Here is a 20340-nt window from a genome sequence, read left to right as displayed (position 1 = left end):
TTGCAACGGTAGTGGACATTGACAGTTTTTCGCAAGTAATATACTTGGCAAAATACTTTATAGAAATAATTATAAAACTTAAGATTTTCTTCAATGATCTCATGGAATAATATAACAAATAGGAGAACTCTATTGAATTATTCACGCTGTAGTATCTTAGCATGGATAAGAAGTTAACAAATATTCTATAGCACACATGACTTGAAAATTTATAATCTGGACCGTATTAAATCAGATTCTGTAGATTGCAATTCATTTAATATTCAAAGATATTAAATGATATCTAGATATACTAGATATCTAGTCAACTTATTTGTATAATCTATGAATTCTTCATACAATGATCTGCCATCAACAAAACCAACAGAATATTACAGAGTAGTAACGTTTTTGACTCACCATCATGGGGAGAGCAGTTTTTCCGTCGAAATTCAGAGCATTCACATCACAGTTTCTGTCAACCAAGGTTCGATCACTTCTCGAGAGGCAAGACCAATGCAAAGGAGTGCCACCAAATTTCATATCCTACAATATCAATAATTATTAGAGAAACAAAATAAACGAGAAGTAGCAGGAGGATGAAATCAGTTGATGATGGTTTCATCTGCAAAAAGTCCTTCAAGTTAGCAACATTCCATAATGTTTGAGAAATTGGTGGGTAGGTGATCACTTTACCAAAAATCAGTAATGGGTTTAAAAAATCACTTCTAGTGGCTCAGAGTTCACTATTGTAGATCCACTCATATTCATACTAACTGAATCATACATAAATAACTAAGATAGACTGCACTAATCATGTCAATCATATAAATATGAGTGAAGTGGGATAATTTTATTCTTACGCACAGGTCAAAGAAGACTTATGAGGGCTCTCCTCCAGAAGTAAAAAAAATGGAAAACACCAGAGGTGGAGGAATCTTCAGATGAGGAGTGAGGAGGATAAATAAAATGGATAGACTGTATTAATCTAAGGTCGGCAACTAACGACAGGACAAGTATGTCGAAACTTATGTGAAACACATGTGTGAACATTAGACCAGTTATAGAATAGACACGCTGGGAAGTCTAGCCACTGAAGCCAACATCTACTGCTATATCGCCAAATCGTGACGTCATCATCGGATAGAAAACTTTCAGATTGTGTCTATTTCAGGATGTAAAGATTATTTATCAAAATGGTAAACTCCGCTGCACTCCCGCAATAGACACAATCTGCTATGGAAAGCAATGCAAACAAAACTTTACAGAAAAGTTTTCTATCCGATGCTGACGTCACGATATGGTGATATGGCAGTAGATGTTGGCTTCATCGACTTTCAGTAAGAATATACAATGGGCCGTGTCTATTCTATAACTGGTCTAAGGTGTGAAACACACAGTTCGTCAGACAAGTTGTGTCATCGACGAAAGGCTTCGAACAAATGTTTTGAGGTTAGGTTTTTGTATATTCGATTATTGTTGATTTTTTTCTTCGCTGATCTATTCGAGAATAAATTACTTTGTATCAATTTTTCCAGTGGCTTTTTTTATTACGGTATTGGTAGTTTATTGTATGTTAGGAGCTGCTGTCGAACAGCAATTTTTGTTCGAAGTGTTTCGCGTGAATGTCATTTTCGTTCGAAGACATGTCCGTTCACACATCTTCGACACACTTGTCTGTCGTAGTGCCGGCTTATAAGATCTAATTCACTCTATTAAAACACCTTATAATTTTATCAATATACGAGCTATATTATAGGAATTTACAAATAACATGTTGTTGGAAAGAGCTGGACTTGGTAGTTACCTGGATGTGCAATTTGTTTGATTGGCTTTAATGAAATCGGCCACATAGCGGGTGAACTGTGGCGCTGCTGTGAGGTGGGGTGAACTTGGCAGCTGTGATGTTGCAGTCGGCGCCACTCTGCAGGAATGTCTTCACGCAGTCGGGGTGTCGGTCTGGCATGCGATGTGCAGAGGGTGTAGCCGTCTGCGTTGCGTTCGTTCAGGAACTTTTTCACCTCATCTTCGGTTTTCGCTTCTACTAACGCCTGAAACAATACAGAAGTACGAATAATTAATTTAAATATTGTAGCAAATGAGATGATAAAACGGATATTGACTATATCAAGTCTTCCATAAAATTATACCTATTTTCTCAACAGTATCACGATAATTCCCACTCTCAAAACTATGTTTTCGAACAACTATCAAGTTGTACGAGTTTATATAGATTTTAAATAGTTGCAACCACATGTTATAGCTTCTTTATCTTTGCTAAACAACTTTTTACTGTATTATAGTATCTATGAGTGATATTATAATATGGTCTTCGTGTTACTTTACATCAGAATGTGTGACAAATTTAATTCAATTATTCAGAGTTACACAGCTTTCATAATATTACCACAGGATCAAGCCCAAAACGGTTCCAATTCTAATTTGTACGACATTCCAAATGTATCATTGCTCATTTGTGTTTGTGATATGATTTTGAACTACACACTTTAACAAATTCATTGAAAAATGCATTTTCTAATTATGAGAAACCAGTCTCTTAATAGGCCTATCGCTGTCGTCAAGCGTAAGAGTTATGTACATTTTAAATTATTGGGTTTGAAGAAGATCGAATACCTAGAATGAAGGTAAAGGTGACAGGCCTCGATGACTTGATCTCTAATAGACTATTAGGCTTCCAATTATTATTTAATGAATTCTATTCGAGAAACATTAAAATAATTATAGACACTTTACACGAAGTAGACTACGAAATTAAAATTAAGTTATAATTTTAATGAACATGATAGGCGATGTTACAATTACAATTCATAGCTTAAGATTAATTACTGGATCCATTAAAAATTCAACAAAAAATGAATGGTAAATAAGACGAGTTGAATATGAAAACTAGTCATAGGCTGATTAAAATTACTAAGCAATTTGGTTTATTTACTCACCAAAGCTATTCTTTATTGGAACTAGCAGCGTAATGGAAAACTGAGTTTCGTTGGTTATCTAGAAGGCCAGGGAGGCATTGGCTACGATTAATTGTCTCACAATGCTATATCTCTATTCTGTATGGCAAGTTGGATAGGAGTCATCCCAGTTTCAAGATCGGACACATTTAAGAAGCTGAAAAATTAAGCGCAACATGATCATTATTTTGATTATTTGAGAAAATATTTCTGATTACAGATTGATTTAAGATCTGACACATTTGAGAAGCTAAAAATGAAGCGCGATGATAATATTTGATTATTTGAGAAAACAATTCCTGATCAGGATTGATTTGAAAATGATTTCTGCTATATATAAAAGTGAAATGACATTCACTCACTGACTGATGACTGATTCACTCACTCACTCGCGAACTAAAAATCTACCGGACAAAAACGTTCAAATTTGGTAGGTTTGTTCAGTTGGCCCTTTAGAGGCGCACTAAGAAATCTTTTGGCAATATTTTAACTCTAAGAGTGGTTTTTAAGGGTTTAAAGTTCGTCTTTTAGCATGTATATCTTCTTATTCTCTCAATTATAATTGAAAAATGTTCATACCATAATTACGTTAATATTTAACTATAATCTAGAGAGAGTACCTCTTCGAAACAGTGTTAACTGGTAACTAAATTATAAATTTGTCAGGTTAGCATTAAGTTGAGTTGACTTGTTAGGTTGGCACCACGTTGAAGATTGAAATGCATTTATCGCGGAAAAATTGATTGAGCACTGCTACTTCAATCAGAGCTATTCTGGGAATATTATATTACTAGCCGTCAGGCTCGCTTCGCTCGCCATATCCGTTTAGCCAGACGTTTAGTCTGGACCCCCGATGGATCGTCCTAACATATGATAAAAATGATCAAATGAAAAATGCGGCGAGTGAAGCGAGCCTGCTGATCTTATTCTTGGACGATCCAGTCTGGGGTCCAGGGGGCGGAGCCTCCTGGCGAGAGAAGCGAGCTGACGGCTAGTAGGATGAATAAGAGTAGATTAGCTGAAGTTATTTCAATATAGTTACATTCTAACTCGTATTTTTTTAGGGCTACCTACTTAATTTGTTAGTTGAAAAATAATCCCATAGTTACCTTTTTTGAAAAAAAAACCTTTTATATAAAATAAAAAAAAAACTAGTTCGGAAGTGTCATTTTTATGTTTTAAAATAGTTGTTATACATATTTATATTATTAATAATTAAAAAATGTGTTCAATCCATTTCATGTTTTAAAATAGTTGTTATACATAGTAAATAATAAATTTGATAAGTAGATTTTAATGATGAATAAAACTAAGATAGCCTGTGATTATATGAAGAATTCATTAATTATATAAATAATATTAATATTGTTTCAGCTATAGTCATACTTATTAATGTTAATAAACTATAAGATATCCTGTGACTACAATGTAGTCATGATAATATATTGTTTGCGTTGAATTACATTAGGAATAAGACAATATACATGATTGTGTACAAATGTCAATAGTATTACTCAATATTGTTATAAGTGCAGCTATTGCTAATTCCTCATGAGAAATAATTCCTGACGAAAAAACTCAAAGATCCACAGTAAATTAATGCACGCAATTTCCAAATCGTAGTGTTTATACACACCTACTGTTTGCTAAGAGGGCGTACTTCATTTAAACTATTATCAATAAATAGTGCGCTACTTCAATAATTTCGATCAATTTTTAAAGTGAATGATTAATGAATATCTGGCTTGAAACATCAACTATTGAAAAAATAATTTATTACAATTCAACTTTAAAATTAATAAATATTTTAATTTGAATGTTGAGTTTCTCATAAAAAATCTGAAATTCTTATTCATAAATAAAATGATCTGAAATGAAATATGTAATTCATTGATGAAATGAGTCTATAAAGTTGTGAGTGCTTACCTCTGGATTATTGGATGAGTGACACAGTTACTCCATTTGAAAGGTACAATCATATGTCCTACACTCCATGATTGCTTTTCTCTCAATAAGTCAACTATCTCTGTATACTGTTTGCGGTACAGCCTGGAAAAATATAGAGACTAGTGGAGATCCTTCATTATCAACTATTAACTACCAATTTGTTTAGATCTTACATGTGGATTTCAAAATGACGCAGTGTCGACTAGTTATAACAGTGGAATGCGTAAAATTTGGCACATTCCAATTTTAATCAGCAACTATCAATTCGCAAGGAAAACTCAAATAGATTTTGAAAAAATGATTAAATGTTTACAGATCAAAGCAATAATTAAAAACTATTAGATCGAAGATACAAGATTTTCAGATTATTGTTCCTTGATTTTAAAAATAATTCTTTCGCAACGGGCAATTATTGATTGAATATGAAAAGACATGGTATTTATTGATGAATAAATAGGAAAAATGGTTTTATAATACTCACAGAGGGCATCACGCTGACCAACAAGGTAATTTGTCTTTGAGAGCAATGTACTGCACTGAGCCTCATCAAGCTCTTTTGATCTGTGCAAACTGAAATGGAAAATCACAGTATAAGTATAAAAAAATCAAAATAAAGGTATCAAATGAACAGCATGAATAAGGAAAGTATATAAAGTATACTTGATCATCTTAAAGAGGAGAAAGATACTCAATTTATTTATTTGGCCTTCTCAACAATGTGGAGTCTTGGAAGTCATAGCCATACCTACCGGCGGGATTCAAACCCACACTTCTTCCGGAGTGAGATGAGTTATGGTATCACACTATGGTGTGTTGCATGCAAAAACACAATATAGATATAAAAGTAAGTCCATAGACAGAATGAGTGAAACAAATCGAGAAAAATTGGATGTTCATGATTAAGGATTTATTTAGGAGTAGCATGCAATAACACAAGACAAAGGCTATGTAGTTTTAGTGTATTGAATAATCAAGAAATAAAAATCTGGTGTGGTACACTCACACAACTTTCTTGCTCATTGAACTGTAAGCCTCAATCTCAACGAGAATAATTTAGGGGAATAACATCATGCCAATTATTGGCGGCAACATACTATTTGCAACTACGATCAGCCTACTGTATATGTGTATATATAATATATGTTTCCAGAGTACTTTTACCTTCGTGTAAATGTGGAATTAGATGATTTTTTCAAAGTAGTCAAAACAGCTGTTCTACAGATGAAATATCTTGGACTATGACTGTGTAACTTTTTATAAACTGCTCTACCTACCTACCTCATGCACGAGATGGAGGTTACAAAGTCCATTTCTCAAGGATAGAGTGGACCCCCCATTAGTTCCCAGGAAAGAGACTCATGCCAGTGATAGATCTGATAGATAACTACAGGGTATGAATTTGAAAAAAATCGTTAGAGCCATTTGAGAAAATCGTGAAAAACATGGTTTTTAGTCATTATTCGCCATTTTTTTTCAATAATATTACGGAGCTCCTGAAATTTTCCCAGAAATGAGACTCATGTCAGTTGATAGGGCTTATAAATAGCTATCCATGGTATAAATTTGAAGAAAATCGTTAGAGCCGTTTTCGAGAAAACCGTGAAAAACATGGTTTTTAGTGATTATTCGCCATTTTTCTCAATAATATTACGGAGCTCCTGAAATTTTCTCAGAAATGAGACTCATGTCAGTTGATAGGGCTTATGAATAGCTATCCATGGTATAAATTGAAGAAAATCGTTAGAGCCGTTTTCGAGAAAACGGTGAAAAAAACATGGATTTCTAGTCATTATCCGCCATTTTTCTCAAGAATATTATGGAGCTCCTGAAATTTTCTCAGAAATGAGACTCATGCCAGTTGATAGGGCTTATAAATAGCTATCCATGGTATAAATTTGAAGAAAATCGTTAGAGCCGTTTTCGAGAAAACCGTGAAAAACATGGATTTTTAGTCATTATCCGCCATTTTTCTCAAGAATATTACGGAGCTCCTGAAATTTTCCCAGGAATGAGACTCATGTCAGTTGATAGGGCTTATAAATAGCTATCCATGGTATAAATTTGAAGAAAATCGTTAGAGCCGTTTTCGAGAAAAACGTGAAAAACATGGTTTTTTAGTAATTATCCGCCATTTTTCCGCCATCTTGAATTGGATTTTATTGAATTTCTTATTGTCGGATCCTCATGGTATAAGGACCTCAAGTTTAAAATATCAAGTCAATCGATTAATTAGGAATGGAGTTATCGTGTTCACAGACATACACACACCACACATACACACATACACACACACAGACCAACACCCAAAAATCATTTTTTTGGACTCAGGGGACCTTGAAACGTATAGAAAACATGAAATTAGGGTACCTTAATTTTTTTTGGAAAGCAATACTTTCCTTACCTATGGTAATAGGGCAAGGAAAGTAAAAACGCGACTCCCCCAAAAAAATTAAAAAAATCTGTAGCTTAAATCATAAATAATCACTGGTGCGTTTCTAAACTAATTTAGCTTCATTAGCTTTATTCATTGAGGCCCATGTCCAAATGAAAGTTTTTTGCTATTTTTATTTTTTTAGCTCTCTCTCTCGCTCTCTCTATCTCTCTCTCCATTCAGGCAGCTTTATCTCAATTACGCACTCTCCAACAAATAGTGAAAAAAATCCAGTAATGTAATTTACCTTTATATTATTTATTGTAACCAAAGTATTCTGTACACGTCTTTTAATTTAAACGTAAAAATGAATTGAATTGAAAGGCAAAAGATGATGATAATGTAATTTACCTTTATATTATTTATTGTAACTAAAGTATTCTGTACACGTCTTTTAATTTAAACGTAAAAATGAATAGAATTGAAAGGCAAAAGATGATGCTTAGACAAAGTGCAACAGTTCTTTATCCTAAGTGCCTATAATACGAGATGATCAAACTACCATGCCTACCGGCGGGATTCAAACCCACACTTCTTCCGGAGTGAGATGACTTATGGTATCACACTATGGGGTGGTGAATGCAAAAACACAATACATAGGCTATGAAGTTAGTAAGGATAGGATATTGAAAGAAAAGGATATTGTAGAAAAGGACAGTAGAAATCCATAAGTGTTTTGTGTGGGGTTGATTATCTGGTAAATTGCAAGCCACTGTTTATGAAAGAGCTTATTTTGACAGTCTTCAATTTTTACATTTTCTAGTCTGCTATAACAGCTTTTCCTAGCGTGGATGCATGACATCAGGAACAGGCTCAGACTGAACCTTCCTTATTGAAGATTGGGGAAAACTTATAGCAGCTTGCTCAACTAGGTAGCCAGTCAAGATCTAAGTTGCGTTTTTCTTCTGGAAGTTCCAATTTTTCAATTTCCAATCTCTTCATAAATGCCCAGGCATCCCTGGATGAATCGCATCATAAACAAAAACACCAAATAGTCAATACTTGACTGAAATTGTGAAAAAATAAATAATAAAAACTTATGTCACTTGAGTGGCAAGAGCAGAGTTGAGGATAGATCACTCAGGTTGTCCTGGGGACACTCACGCTTTAATAACTCTTTTCAATAAGCCAATGTAATTATTTTTGAAACTGTTGTACCATACAGTTTGAAGAGAAGCAGCTATTTTATTAGGAATCTTTCTTGTCAGTATAGGGAAACAGGTTATTACTTTGGAAAGTCTACATCTGTATACGTCGATATTCCCCCTACTTCTAATTCTGTGAGCATAATTCTGAAGTCTACCTGAGGCAATTCTAGAAATACTGAGGACATTTCTAGAGTAAATAGTCTGTCTATGTTGTTAACAAATACTATTGTTACTATCAATATTATTATTGCAACCCGACAGCGCTCAAGGATAGTATATTCTATAATACGATTCTTGGACAGCGCTAGCAAGCTGAAGGGTGCAACGATTAGTCCACTTTGTTAACTTATTATTTTTAATCCTTTGACGCAAGGGTTAACATGATTGGGTTAAATCCTTCTTTGACTGAGGATATAAAATAAAAATACACGGTCAAGATAAAGGATTTTAAATAATCAAAGAAAAATAAAGGAAAACCGATATGATTTTTCCACGGCTTGCACCTGGAGAGAATAGTTGAAGTTTTGCTTTAAAAATTATTTTTTATGTTCTGTATCCCTATTACTTGATTAGTAAAGTGACACATTCTAAACTGAAAATCAAAAAATTAATGAATCTTCATTTTTAGACACATGCATACATTTACAAATTGTAAAAGGTTATGTTTTTACTAACCTGTAAGCTTGATCCGAGTGAGGCCTCAAGAGCACAATGTCATATTTTATATCGGAAGAGGTCTGATTTTGATACAAAATTAAATCCTCCTCACGGCAAATAACAGCACAATCGGTATATTTGAGCTGTTTCTCTTCGATGACTTTATTGTTATTTGTAATGGAGTTGAGAAAAGAGGATTGAATATTTCTAAAAACTGATGATACTTCAAACCAAGACATTTTGCTCAGAAATGTAGCTATTAGAACATTTGGTTGAATAAAACGTGAACAAAGCTATCAACGACCGACTCCGCAGAGAATTTTACTATTTGAACGTAGTATCCATGAAAAGTGCACAATAAATAATAATTTATCCTAGACAATGAAAAATGACAATTTGTCGATAGACGTAGACGATATGAATGAGGAATGACACAATAGAGAAAAGCAGAAAAGAATAGACTATCCATATGACGGCTCACAGCTGCGGAAGCACGGAAGTTGCCGTCAGCTGATTGTATTTCATAGAGAGAATTTGCAGAAAGCAGAGTGCGCTGTTGTCCTTCTGTGTTGTTCAAACTTCAAAAATTTTAGGTTATGTTTCAGTGAAATTGTGTTTTTTCTCATTTGTCTTAATTGGAAAGACGTTTATTAGTTTTCTATTTCTTTGTGATTAAATATAAGTTTTTTATATAGATTAGTAATTAAAGTCCTTATTAATATGGTAATTTCAATAGGGTTTGAAGGCAGTGCTAATAAACTTGGTATTGGAATAGTTCAAGATGGAAATGTTCTTTCAAATTGTAGAAGAACTTTTATAACTCCTCCAGGCGAAGGTAATACATTTGAATTAACTTTACAGACTCTTGCTTAATCAGTATTTCTACTTACATAAATATAGTATATCTAAGTTTCATTTCCCTCCTATGTTGAACCGGCTTCGAGTCAAAATGTCACTTGTCAGTTTAAAATATTAATGTAGATTGAGAGCCGGCCAAACGTTCTCAGATTTTTGTTGAAAGAAAAGTATTTTTTGTTTTAAAAAATGTCTAGTCGATTGAAATAATTTCAAATAGGCCTATCTCTTGAAGATTGAATAAGTTGATGAGCTCAATCTTAAATCAGAGTTATTAACAATTTAGATTATTCTCTACCAATTTCTAAAAAATTGAAATATCCTCTTACTCAACATTTTTGCATCATATCTTTGCAGGTTTTATGCCCAAGGCTACAGCTCAACATCATCGAGATAATATCCTGGATGTATTGCAAGAAGCTTTGGATAAAGCTAAAATAGAACCCAAAGACATAGATGTGGTATGCTACACAAAGGGGCCAGGAATGGAGCACCTCTTGTCTCAGTGGCAGTGGTTGCTCGATGTGTTGCCCAGTTGTGGAATAAACCAATCGTTGGTGTTAATCATTGTATAGGACGTATCCTTTAATCTGCTTCATCCATTACCTACACGTGTGGGAAGATGGCGTTATAAAATTAAATTTCAGTACACATAACTACACAACAACTATTCAGATGGCAGATAAAACAGATACCACTTTTAATAGAAATTCAAATCAACACTCATGAATTCATTCACATAATAATAATAATGCCTTGTCACATAGCTGTTTTCTGACGGTTCTCTTGAAGGTGACCTCATTCAACTGCTTTACACCAGGAGGCAGCAACTTAACGAATTTCAAAGCAGAAATCTGGACTGCGATGGATGGAGGCGTCTCCTGGAGACATCCAACATCCGTAGTGACATTCAATGCCACACCAGACACCGTGTGTGAATGTCACTACGGATAGCCAGAGTATGCAGGATACAGCATAGCTTGAAATACACCACGTACAGGAGGATGTAATGGCTGAGGACCGTCAGCACATCAAGGCGAGCAAAGATAGGCTTGCAGTGGGCAAGGTGGTCGCTGCCTGTTATTAATCTTACAACTCTCTTTTGCAGCCCCGCCGAGTGAGGACCCCTCAGGGGCAATCTATAGGGGATTTGACAATGGAAGAGAGCGTGATACATCATCACAAGATACCTTTCAGTCACCAGGCACCTCATCCTGAGCAGCAGGAAGCAAATGCGGGAGAGTCGGCTGGTTACCTGTAGTATATAAATAACTGCTCAAGCTTCAAGACAAACTGCTCCACTGTAGTTCAAGACAAAACCTTGCAGCTTCTCAGGATCCTGAAGTTTACTCAGTTCTTGCGACAAGCTGCAGATGATCATGTATAATTTATTTTAATGATACCATTTATTTTACCTGAGCTTTGTAGCAAATGTGAAGCGTAGTACTATAATTCAATTCTAGATGGTTATCGCATAAACAGCACATTAGTTAATAAGCTACCTTTTATCGCCATTTTCATTTTAAAATAGTTTTTCAAAACTCTCTCTAATTTTTCAATTTTTCAGGATAGAAAATTACGTCCAATTTCTGTCAACAATATTAGTGGATGTGTATTTTTTATAAACATTGTCCAATTTTTGAAAAATACCAAATCACAATACTTGAAGCTATCAATTCATGTTAGTCCAGTAAACTTTGTATATTTCCTATCCAAAATATAGATAGGCCTATATTTTTTCTTGACCACCATATGAAGATATTGAAATGGGGCGAGTGGTTACCAACAGTGATAATCCTACAGTTCTGTATGTGAGTGGAGGTAACACCCAAGTGATATCGTATGCCAGAAATAGGTACCGCATTTTTGGAGAAACCATTGATATCGCTGTCGGCAATTGTTTGGATCGGTTTGCGCGAGTTCTGAAGCTGTCAAACGATCCAAGTCCTGGCTACAACATCGAGCAGATGGCAAAAAAGTGAGTCAATAGTTTTCATTTTATATATATTTTAAACAGGTAGGAACATCAATATTTTTTGTTTTCCTGTTCAAAATCATGAATCTCAGAGGCAGAGTGGTGATGTTTTTCTCTCACTTGAAGAAAATTGAAAAACTATTTCTTGTAAACTTCTGTAGCCTATATGTAAGTACATTGTAACATAAATTTCAAGTTACTAATTAAAATTGAAATGATTTACTTTTGACTTCTTACAAATTTAATTTCCATCTGATGATTGTGCATATTATATTAAATATCGGGGACCGAGCTTCGCTCTGGAGTACAAAAGCATAAAATATTTATTACAAAAGAAGAATTTATAATAACATTCATAGTTTATACAGAAATGTTCTATCTAATCACAGTAAATTGAGATTAATTCCCAGAGGAATGCAAAAATTTCCCTCACAAAGGCCCGGTTGCACAAAAGCCGGTTAAATTTTAATCCTGATTAACTTCATGTAAGCCAAATCAGAGAAGACCATTTAAAAAAGATGGATCCACTGGAATTAATCAGGATTGAAAATAACCCGGCTTTTTTGCTACCGGCACTAAAATACCTGATTGAATGATTAAAGAAGTTCAACAGCTGAGTCATAATTTTGATACAGTCCCACACACATGAACTCGCTCACTCAAGTCCATCATCAACAGACGACGAAATAATTATTTTCAGCTGTTTTTCCAAGGATGAATAATAATAGTTATCCTTTTAATGTCCTTTAGCGAGTTTTCCAGAGATGAGACCTAGTGCAATCGAATCTTCATATTATAAACCTAGTATGTTCTGAATTTCGTGAGAATCGTTAGAGTCATTTTCGAGATCCGGTGAAATGCAAACATCTAAACATCCAAGCATATAAACAGAAGTTGCTCGTTTAATAGTATAGGATATTGGCTTGATAACTCAACAATTGTAATCAAAGAAAGCCTTAGCTGGTTCTATTATCTTCAAAGAATCTATATCTATTGAACGATTCAAAAACAGGTGACTCAGTATAGATTTTATAATGAAATCAGTAATGAAAGTCTAATAGTAAAGCTGCATTAGCAAAACAATCTTTATTTTCAATTATTCAACAACGTATCAGGTATATCTTTGCAACCTGTACCTTTGCTGACACTCTATTTTACTCTTATCAATATTTGTAAATCTTTCCACAGGGGCAAAAAGTTCTTCCAATTGCCTTACGCAGTCAAAGGCATGGATGTTTCTTTCTCAGGTCTTCTATCGTTCATTGAAGACAATGCTGATAAACTCATAAGCTCGGGCAAGTACACTCCCGAGGATCTCTGCTTCTCACTCCAGGAGACTGTCTTCGCTATGCTGGTTGAAACTACAGGTAGGATTTGTAAACTATGTTATATTCGAAGTTTTAATTGCAAAATAATTCTTTGCCAGAATAATTTCATCTGAGAGCAGGAGAGTTATTGGCGTTCAGATTGTTTACTAACACGTGCAATTGAAGGACGCTTTGCCAATTATGTATCTTTTCTGTGAATATAGGACCTAATTTTAGAAAAAAATCTATATTGATCCCACTCTTTCATATTTATTCATCACTTTCTCTCAAATCTCTCAGAATACCCTACTCTTATCAAACAAATTCATGGATTATTTCCACTCCTTTTTAATAATTCATCAACGATTCGGTTCTGGCAGCCGACAGACTATGTAAACAAACATGCTCCTATATTTTCATTTATGCAATATGCGAATATGATTCATCACTTCAATTATTATAGTGAGGTCCATGTTATAATGACAGTATTTGATTAACATTGGAGTTGATATCCTTGTCTATCATTCGACACAGCAGATGACGCTATCCTTATCTAGCTCCGCAACGTTGCCAGATAGATTTTCAACAATGTAGTATTATAATTAATTAACAGTATAATTTAATCTCAATTATAAAATGTATTATTAGATCATTGAAAAATATTTTTTCTTGACGAATATAATATAATTGATAATTTTTAACAAGACAGAACAGTTTATATTACATAAGATGTACCGGAATCAGCAATCTTTCAGAGAAGGCAGTGAGTGACAAAGCAGAAAATCGTCAACGCTGTTCTCCTATCTTTTTTCACTGCCATTATAACGTGAACCTCACTATGAATGTCTAAAAATAGAGAATCACTATACCCGTATTATACAGAATGCGGCAGCGAAACTTCTTTTAAAAGTGAATAAAACTCTTAGCATGTATCAGAAAGTTTGTGTTTATTTCTTGTAATGTAGACACATATACATAAAGTTTTGTTTCAATTAGTTTTGAATATCAAATCAGGTAGGTGACGTCCTCCATTCTCCACACCTAATTAAACCGATTTCTGGCGTTTGTCATGAGTGACTCCTGCCAGCATTTCAGGCGTTATGTTAGCAATTTCTTCCCTGATATTGGTCTTTGAATCTTGTAGGGTCCTTGGATGGTTCCCCCATCTCTAGGACCATAGAAAAAATCACAAGGGTTCAAATCGGGAGATCGTGTTTGCCACTCCAAATCACTCCTAATTGAGATGAGGCGTCCTGGAAAGTGTTCCTTCAATGGAAGTCACCTACAGAAAGTTCCTGCACAATTGCCATTTTGTATGGATGGAAATGAAGATCATCATAACGATTTCTTTGCCAGCATACCCTCCACCTATTGTTTATTGTTTTGAAGGGACGGATTCAAGGATCCAAAGGTTCAAAGAACCCCACACGTCAACCGAAGCTTATTGTGTTCCCAAGTAGTAAGTTAGTTAGGCAAACCAATACTTGTGTTCCTTACAAGAACCAGGAGTTTTTCCCTATACTAACATCCCATTCATCACCCGGTTGCTTGTTGCAATCCAGTGTGATATGCTTGGCAGTCTCTTCAGACTGATTAGTCCTGATTAGTGTGCTACTTGATAGGAACCTGAAATGGGTGGAACACTCTAATAGATTGTGTAAAAATCTGAGTTCTGCCTGTTTTTCGCTACGGGTACTTAGAGGAGCAATAAGTTTCAAGTCATTGCTAAGTGTTTATTATGGATATTCTTACCCATTCCTAAAATATAGTATCATTGTTTGGGGAAACTCATCTACAGCTGAAAAGGTATTCAAGGTCCAAAAGAGAGCGGTCAGGGTGATCTTTAACAAGCCCCTAACATATAGCTGTCGTGAGCTTTTTAGGAGAGGAAAACTCCTCACCTTGACCTCTCTTTACATCCTAGAGATATGTTCCTATGTTGAGAAAAATACTAACACTTTCAGCCGCCATGGAGATTCACATAATTATAATACCCGCCACTCCAACATGTTTTCTTCTGTAGCTGACATAACCACTCTCTGGCAATATAAGCCAGTATATATTGTTGTAATCTACATGAATAAAGTACTCAATCAATCAATCAATCAATCTCTTTGAAAAGTCGCCACAGTATAGCGGCCAAACATTTATAATTCTCTACCGGCCAACCTAAAAGATTTGGACATCAGGAATTTCAAAATTAAACTCAGAGATTGGCTGGTTGAGAGACCATTTTATTCATTAGATAAGTTTTATAATAATTGGACTGCCTAACTATGTCCTGTATGTGATTAAGTAGGCAAAAGCAGGAGTACTAGTCTGAGTGATCTATATGACTGGTTTTCCTGTTTAAACATTTTATTATGTGTTTTTTACCTATATAAGTGGTGGTCGCAACATTGCAACTCTCACTGACTCAATGTTCTCAGGTGAACTAATGGGCCGAGGGACTCCAGTTCCTTGACTTGTCGCACTTGCAGTGTCTGAACGTAGTGACCCACTTAACAATTGATTTCCGGTCCGGGATAGTAGCCAAAGGGGCTGAATTAAAGCGATTTCGAAATGCGCGCTGGGTTGTGATCACAGAACATCCACTCGAAAAACAAGTCCCTACGGCAAATGCACACTTCTCATTGTTCCAATGCATGATGGAGACTGAACATGTCGGGAAGGAAACTTTATGATTTGACCTCTCTAACGAGACCAAATTTGCTGTAGTACAACATCAGCTGACTGAATGGTGTTAATTTTAAAAAAGGAAGTTTCGCTGCCGCACCCGGTATTTTTTATTAAACACGACAAGTTTTGCTTATAATGTTATCATCAAGTAAGAGTCCTTTCAAAATGAACTATTATATTTCTGGAGTCATCACTCCTATAAATAGCCTACACAAGCGCCAACTTCAAAGTGATGTTGGCTCTCCTTTCGATGAATAGACTATAAATTTCCATTATAACAGACTCCTCATATTTTTCACTTGTGTTGTACTTTTTCACATAGAAATAGAGTCATTTCTAGCTCGAATAATGTGTGTTTTGGTGTTTGCAGAACGAGCGATGGCCCATTGCGGCTCGCAGGAGGTGCTGCTGGTGGGAGGGGTGGCCTGCAATGAAAGACTGCATCGACAATGGTGCCATGATTGCACATGCCGGCGCTCTCCTCTTTACATCTGGCAAAGCGACGCCCTGGGAGGAAACTACCATCACACAAAGGTAACACTGCAATTTGATTGAATTTATTCTTTTTCTACTGAGAGTGACGAGTGGAAGTTATTATATTTCTCTTATATTGATTATACAGTTGAAAAATAGTGGAGCGACGAAGGTAGAGCTATGCTCAAGCTCCATATTCCGCTTCTCTCCAAGGGTGAAAACAAGCGGCGTAGTAGTTTCAAGATTGAGAGTGTTGAATGTAATGCATGTATTTAATGGGCTGATACATACCCCTACATTAGAGTGCACCAAAATCGAATTGCATATATTAGATGAAATACTTAATATTGAAACTATTTTCACCGCTCCACCATGTTCTACAATAAGGGTATGATCACATTGAATGCGTATTATGTGCAAGTGCACTTCGAATCATACATGAGACGAAAATAGCTATTTATGTATTAAGAGCGTAATGCGCGACTTTATCGCTCGCGCAAAACAATTATCGTGATAATTTTGCAAGAGCGATAAAGAAGCATTACGCGCGAATCACATACAAATTTTTACACACAAAATTTCTACAACTGCACAAACCTGTTAAATCACTTATATCTGGCGGAGTTAATAATAATTCGTCTACACTGATATCCATCATGGCTGCAGAATCGGAACAATTAACGAATTTTTAGGTTATTATTATTATTATTATTGTCATTTGTTACGTGAAGCCACAAATCTGAGCAGAGCTCAAGTGGCATGTAACATGTCATGAACATTTTTTCTATGCAAAGTGTATGCATCTGTATCAACTCAAAGTATGAAGGCAACACGACATTCCTCCATTGTATAGGGACACGCTTCCCCAAGTACATTAGTAATTGAAGACAAGAAAAGCCTATGACTACCACATAACCGTATTCTTTCAGGTAGACAATTGAAGAGCTTCAGTCCCGAATAATATGGTCCTTTTTCCAAAAGTGTCAGTCTGTGAGCGGGGTACTGATATACAGCTGAACTCTTTGCTCTTGAGCTATAGCCATGGCAAACTACATTTCCTTCAAATCTCTCTGAATTTCTGAAGACAAAATTTACAGTCTCAAGGAAGTGCAATGCTGGGATCCTGAGAAACCTGTATTTTTAAAAATAGGCCTACATGAATTGGATGGCCGCAAGCCCTCCAAAACACGAACAGCTTTCTTTTGCATCTTAAATACTTTATATAAACTATTTTTTACTATTCCCTCAAAAGAAGATGCTGTAGCATATTAGGGCTAAAAAATATCCATGATACACCTTCTGAGCTGTCTTTATAGTGGATGCAGTCCTCACAGTTCTCAGCGCAAAAGTGCATGATAGAGCTGTTTTATAAGTTTTTCCAAGTGTTTATCCCATTTCATTTTTTTTTTTTGCAATTCCACTCCAAGAAAACTAGTCACTTCAACAGACAAGCACTCCCTCCCATTTGAAGCATTCAGGTTTGAAGGTTCAGCATGATGTCCCGTCACGGCAAACCTGATATAGTTTGATTTAGTCATATTCAACTTCAATGCATTATGACCAAACCAATTGTTGAGTTGATGCATAGCCGTTTCAGCCCTAATCATAACTTCGCTATCATCCTTACCAGTAACCAGAACCGTTGTATCGTCAGCATATAAAATGAGCTTGCCATCTACATTATTTGGCAGGTCGTTTATAAATAAATTGAAAAGAATCGGTCCAAGCACAGAGCCCTGTGGCACACCTTGCTTTACTCTTTCCCATGCTGAAAATATCAGTGAATTCCCATTACTCAATTTAACTGACTGATATCTATTTTCCAAATAGGACACGAAAAATTTCCCTGCACTACCAACAAATCCATAGAATCCAAGCTTATTCAACAACAGCTCATGGTCTACCATATCAAACGCCCTGGATAAATCGCAGAAAGCCCTAAAGCCTTCCGCGATCCATCCAGAGCATCCAACACATCTGATACAACTTCAAATATAGCAGACTTAGTTGACAATCCCCTCCTGAATCCAAATTGTTTGTTATGAAAAATGTTATTCTCATCTAAGTGAACCATCATCTGCTCAAACACAATCCTCTCAAATATCTTGGAGAATACAGTTAAGAGGGCATTGGTCGATAATTTTTAAGATCCTTCCTATCTCCCTTCTTGTGAATTAGTTTGATCAGAGCATACTTTAATTTTTGGGGAAAGATTCCTTCCTTGAAACACCTATTAATAATAAATGTTAGAGGCTCCAAGATAATGGGACTAACCTTCTTTATCACTCGTGATGAAATCTCGTCCCACCCAGTTGAGCCACAATTTTTCAAGCTATTTATGGCTTTCCTAACTACACTTATTGAGACACTTCTGAACTTGAAAGGAGGATACTGCCTATTTATTCGCTTGAGGTACTCTCTGCTCTCACATGCTCTAGCAGAGCCGGACATTTCAGATGCACATTCAACAAAATACTCATTGAACAAGGAAGCTATGCATTGTGGATTAGAGTACCTCCTATTGTCAGCTGTAGTCAACTCTATCTTCTGCTCATCCCTATTTAATAGCCCCAGTTCATTTCTGACGATTGTCCAAGTGTCTCTATTAATATTGTTGGACTGTGCAATGAACATTTCATGGGTTTTTTGCTTAGCTAGTAGTATTGTCTTCTTTAAAGTTTTCTTATATTTGGCAAAATAGGACAGAAATTCAGGATGTCTGTTAGTCTTACTCTCAATGTGTAACTCTCTTTTTCTTCTACACGAAATCTTGATGCCAGTGGTTAACCAGTTTTCGACCGAATCATTCTCTGTAACCTTAAACTTTCTCAGGGGGAAGCAACTGGAGAAACAATTGTAAAACAATGAGTGAAAAGTATTAAACAATTTCTCGTCACCATCATTAGTCATACATAGGGACCAATCCACAGAGCTCAATGTGTCATTAAAGAATTTCAAGGACTTTTTAAGATCTGACCGAGAGTAGTTTGTCTTTTGGCAAGCTGCTTATCATCAGCTGATTAGCAAGCGTAAAGAAACTCTTCTGCGCATGCGCGAATGATTAGCGAGCGTAAAGAAAATCTACTGCGCATGCGCGGATGGTTAGCGAGCGAAAAAGTAGATTCTCCTCAGAAATAAGCTGTTTTACGAGGAGAATTGAGTACCGTATGTAAATTCTTTCTTTACGCGCAGTTGTAGAAAAACAAAATTTGGAAAGAGCCATTGAAACACGCTGTGACATGCATGCAGCTGCTTACACTGAACGCAGCCAGCAACTGCAAGCACTCAGTGTGAGTGTTCCTATTGCTCTTTCCAGATTTTGTTTCTCATCTGCACACTTGGTCATGCATAACCTAGCTTGCACTTGCACACTTACGCATTCAATGTGATCACACACTAAGGGTGGAAACATAGAGAGCGGCGAAGGTAGAGCGACACTCGAGCTTCAGTTCTCGCTTCTCTCCAATGGTGAGCTGTGAAGTAGTTTCAAGAGTGTTGAATGTAATGCATGTAATGTAATGTAATGAATTCGAATGGGTCTAGACTTACCCCTCCACTAGAGGTCTAATTACATGCATCAATGCAACACTAAATTTCAAAGTCACCGCTCCACAATGTTCCACCCTAACGTTGCTGCTCCTCTTTGTATTCACTTGAAAAAAATTGAAAGAATATTCGAGCTTGAATCAGAGCTTCGATCTTACTCAGTCGGTGTATTATGTTTTGACGTATTTATTTGTATGCATTATTTTGAACCCTCTCAGCTACCTTCGCCGCTGTGTCTCAACCCCAATAACTTGAAAATAACAAAATCCTCTACGTAACAAATTTTATCACACGACATTTGACCATTTCTACTAATTTTCTACATCTATTTAATGCAAGGAATAATTCCTCTCTACCAAGAAATGTT

The 20340-nt window shown here is 35.7% G+C and overlaps 2 protein-coding genes across 2 annotated transcripts; one reads left to right on the top strand and one right to left on the bottom strand.

Annotated features, from left to right (window-relative positions):
* Positions 1–5147: 5147 nt before the first annotated feature.
* Positions 5148–9574, bottom strand: LOC120356045. The gene is made up of 3 exons (XM_039444830.1): positions 9156–9574; positions 5383–5471; positions 5148–5158 (listed from the first exon to the last, which is right to left on the bottom strand). The coding sequence occupies exons 1-3, from the start codon at positions 9374–9376 to the stop codon at positions 5148–5150; spliced, it is 321 nt and encodes a 106-aa protein (XP_039300764.1). The 5' UTR covers positions 9377–9574.
* Positions 9575–9713: 139 nt separating this feature from the next.
* LOC120356044 (probable tRNA N6-adenosine threonylcarbamoyltransferase) lies at positions 9714–16506 on the top strand. Its single transcript, XM_039444829.1, is given in 7 exon segments — positions 9714–9972; positions 10350–10478; positions 10481–10570; positions 11751–11970; positions 13156–13334; positions 16324–16390; positions 16392–16506. Coding segments are annotated over 7 exon segments (900 nt in total). The 5' UTR covers positions 9714–9857; the 3' UTR covers positions 16492–16506.
* The last annotated feature ends 3834 nt before the right edge of the window (positions 16507–20340 follow it).

Source organism: Nilaparvata lugens, unplaced genomic scaffold, assembly GCF_014356525.2.
Source record: "Nilaparvata lugens isolate BPH unplaced genomic scaffold, ASM1435652v1 scaffold5622, whole genome shotgun sequence".
NCBI lineage: Eukaryota > Metazoa > Arthropoda > Insecta > Hemiptera > Delphacidae > Nilaparvata > Nilaparvata lugens.
Note: the sequence above shows the minus strand (reverse complement) of the source record. Positions and strands in the feature narration are given on the sequence as shown.

Excerpts from the sequence above, each read along its gene's own strand:
- LOC120356045 (XM_039444830.1), bottom strand. The coding sequence starts at position 9,376 with ATGTCTTGGTTTGAAGTATCATCAGTTTTTAGAAATATTCAATCCTCT. Across the intron at positions 5,472-9,155 it reads CACTCGGATCAAGCTTACAG|TTTGCACAGATCAAAAGAGC; the intron begins GTTAGTAAAAAC and ends TTTCCATTTCAG.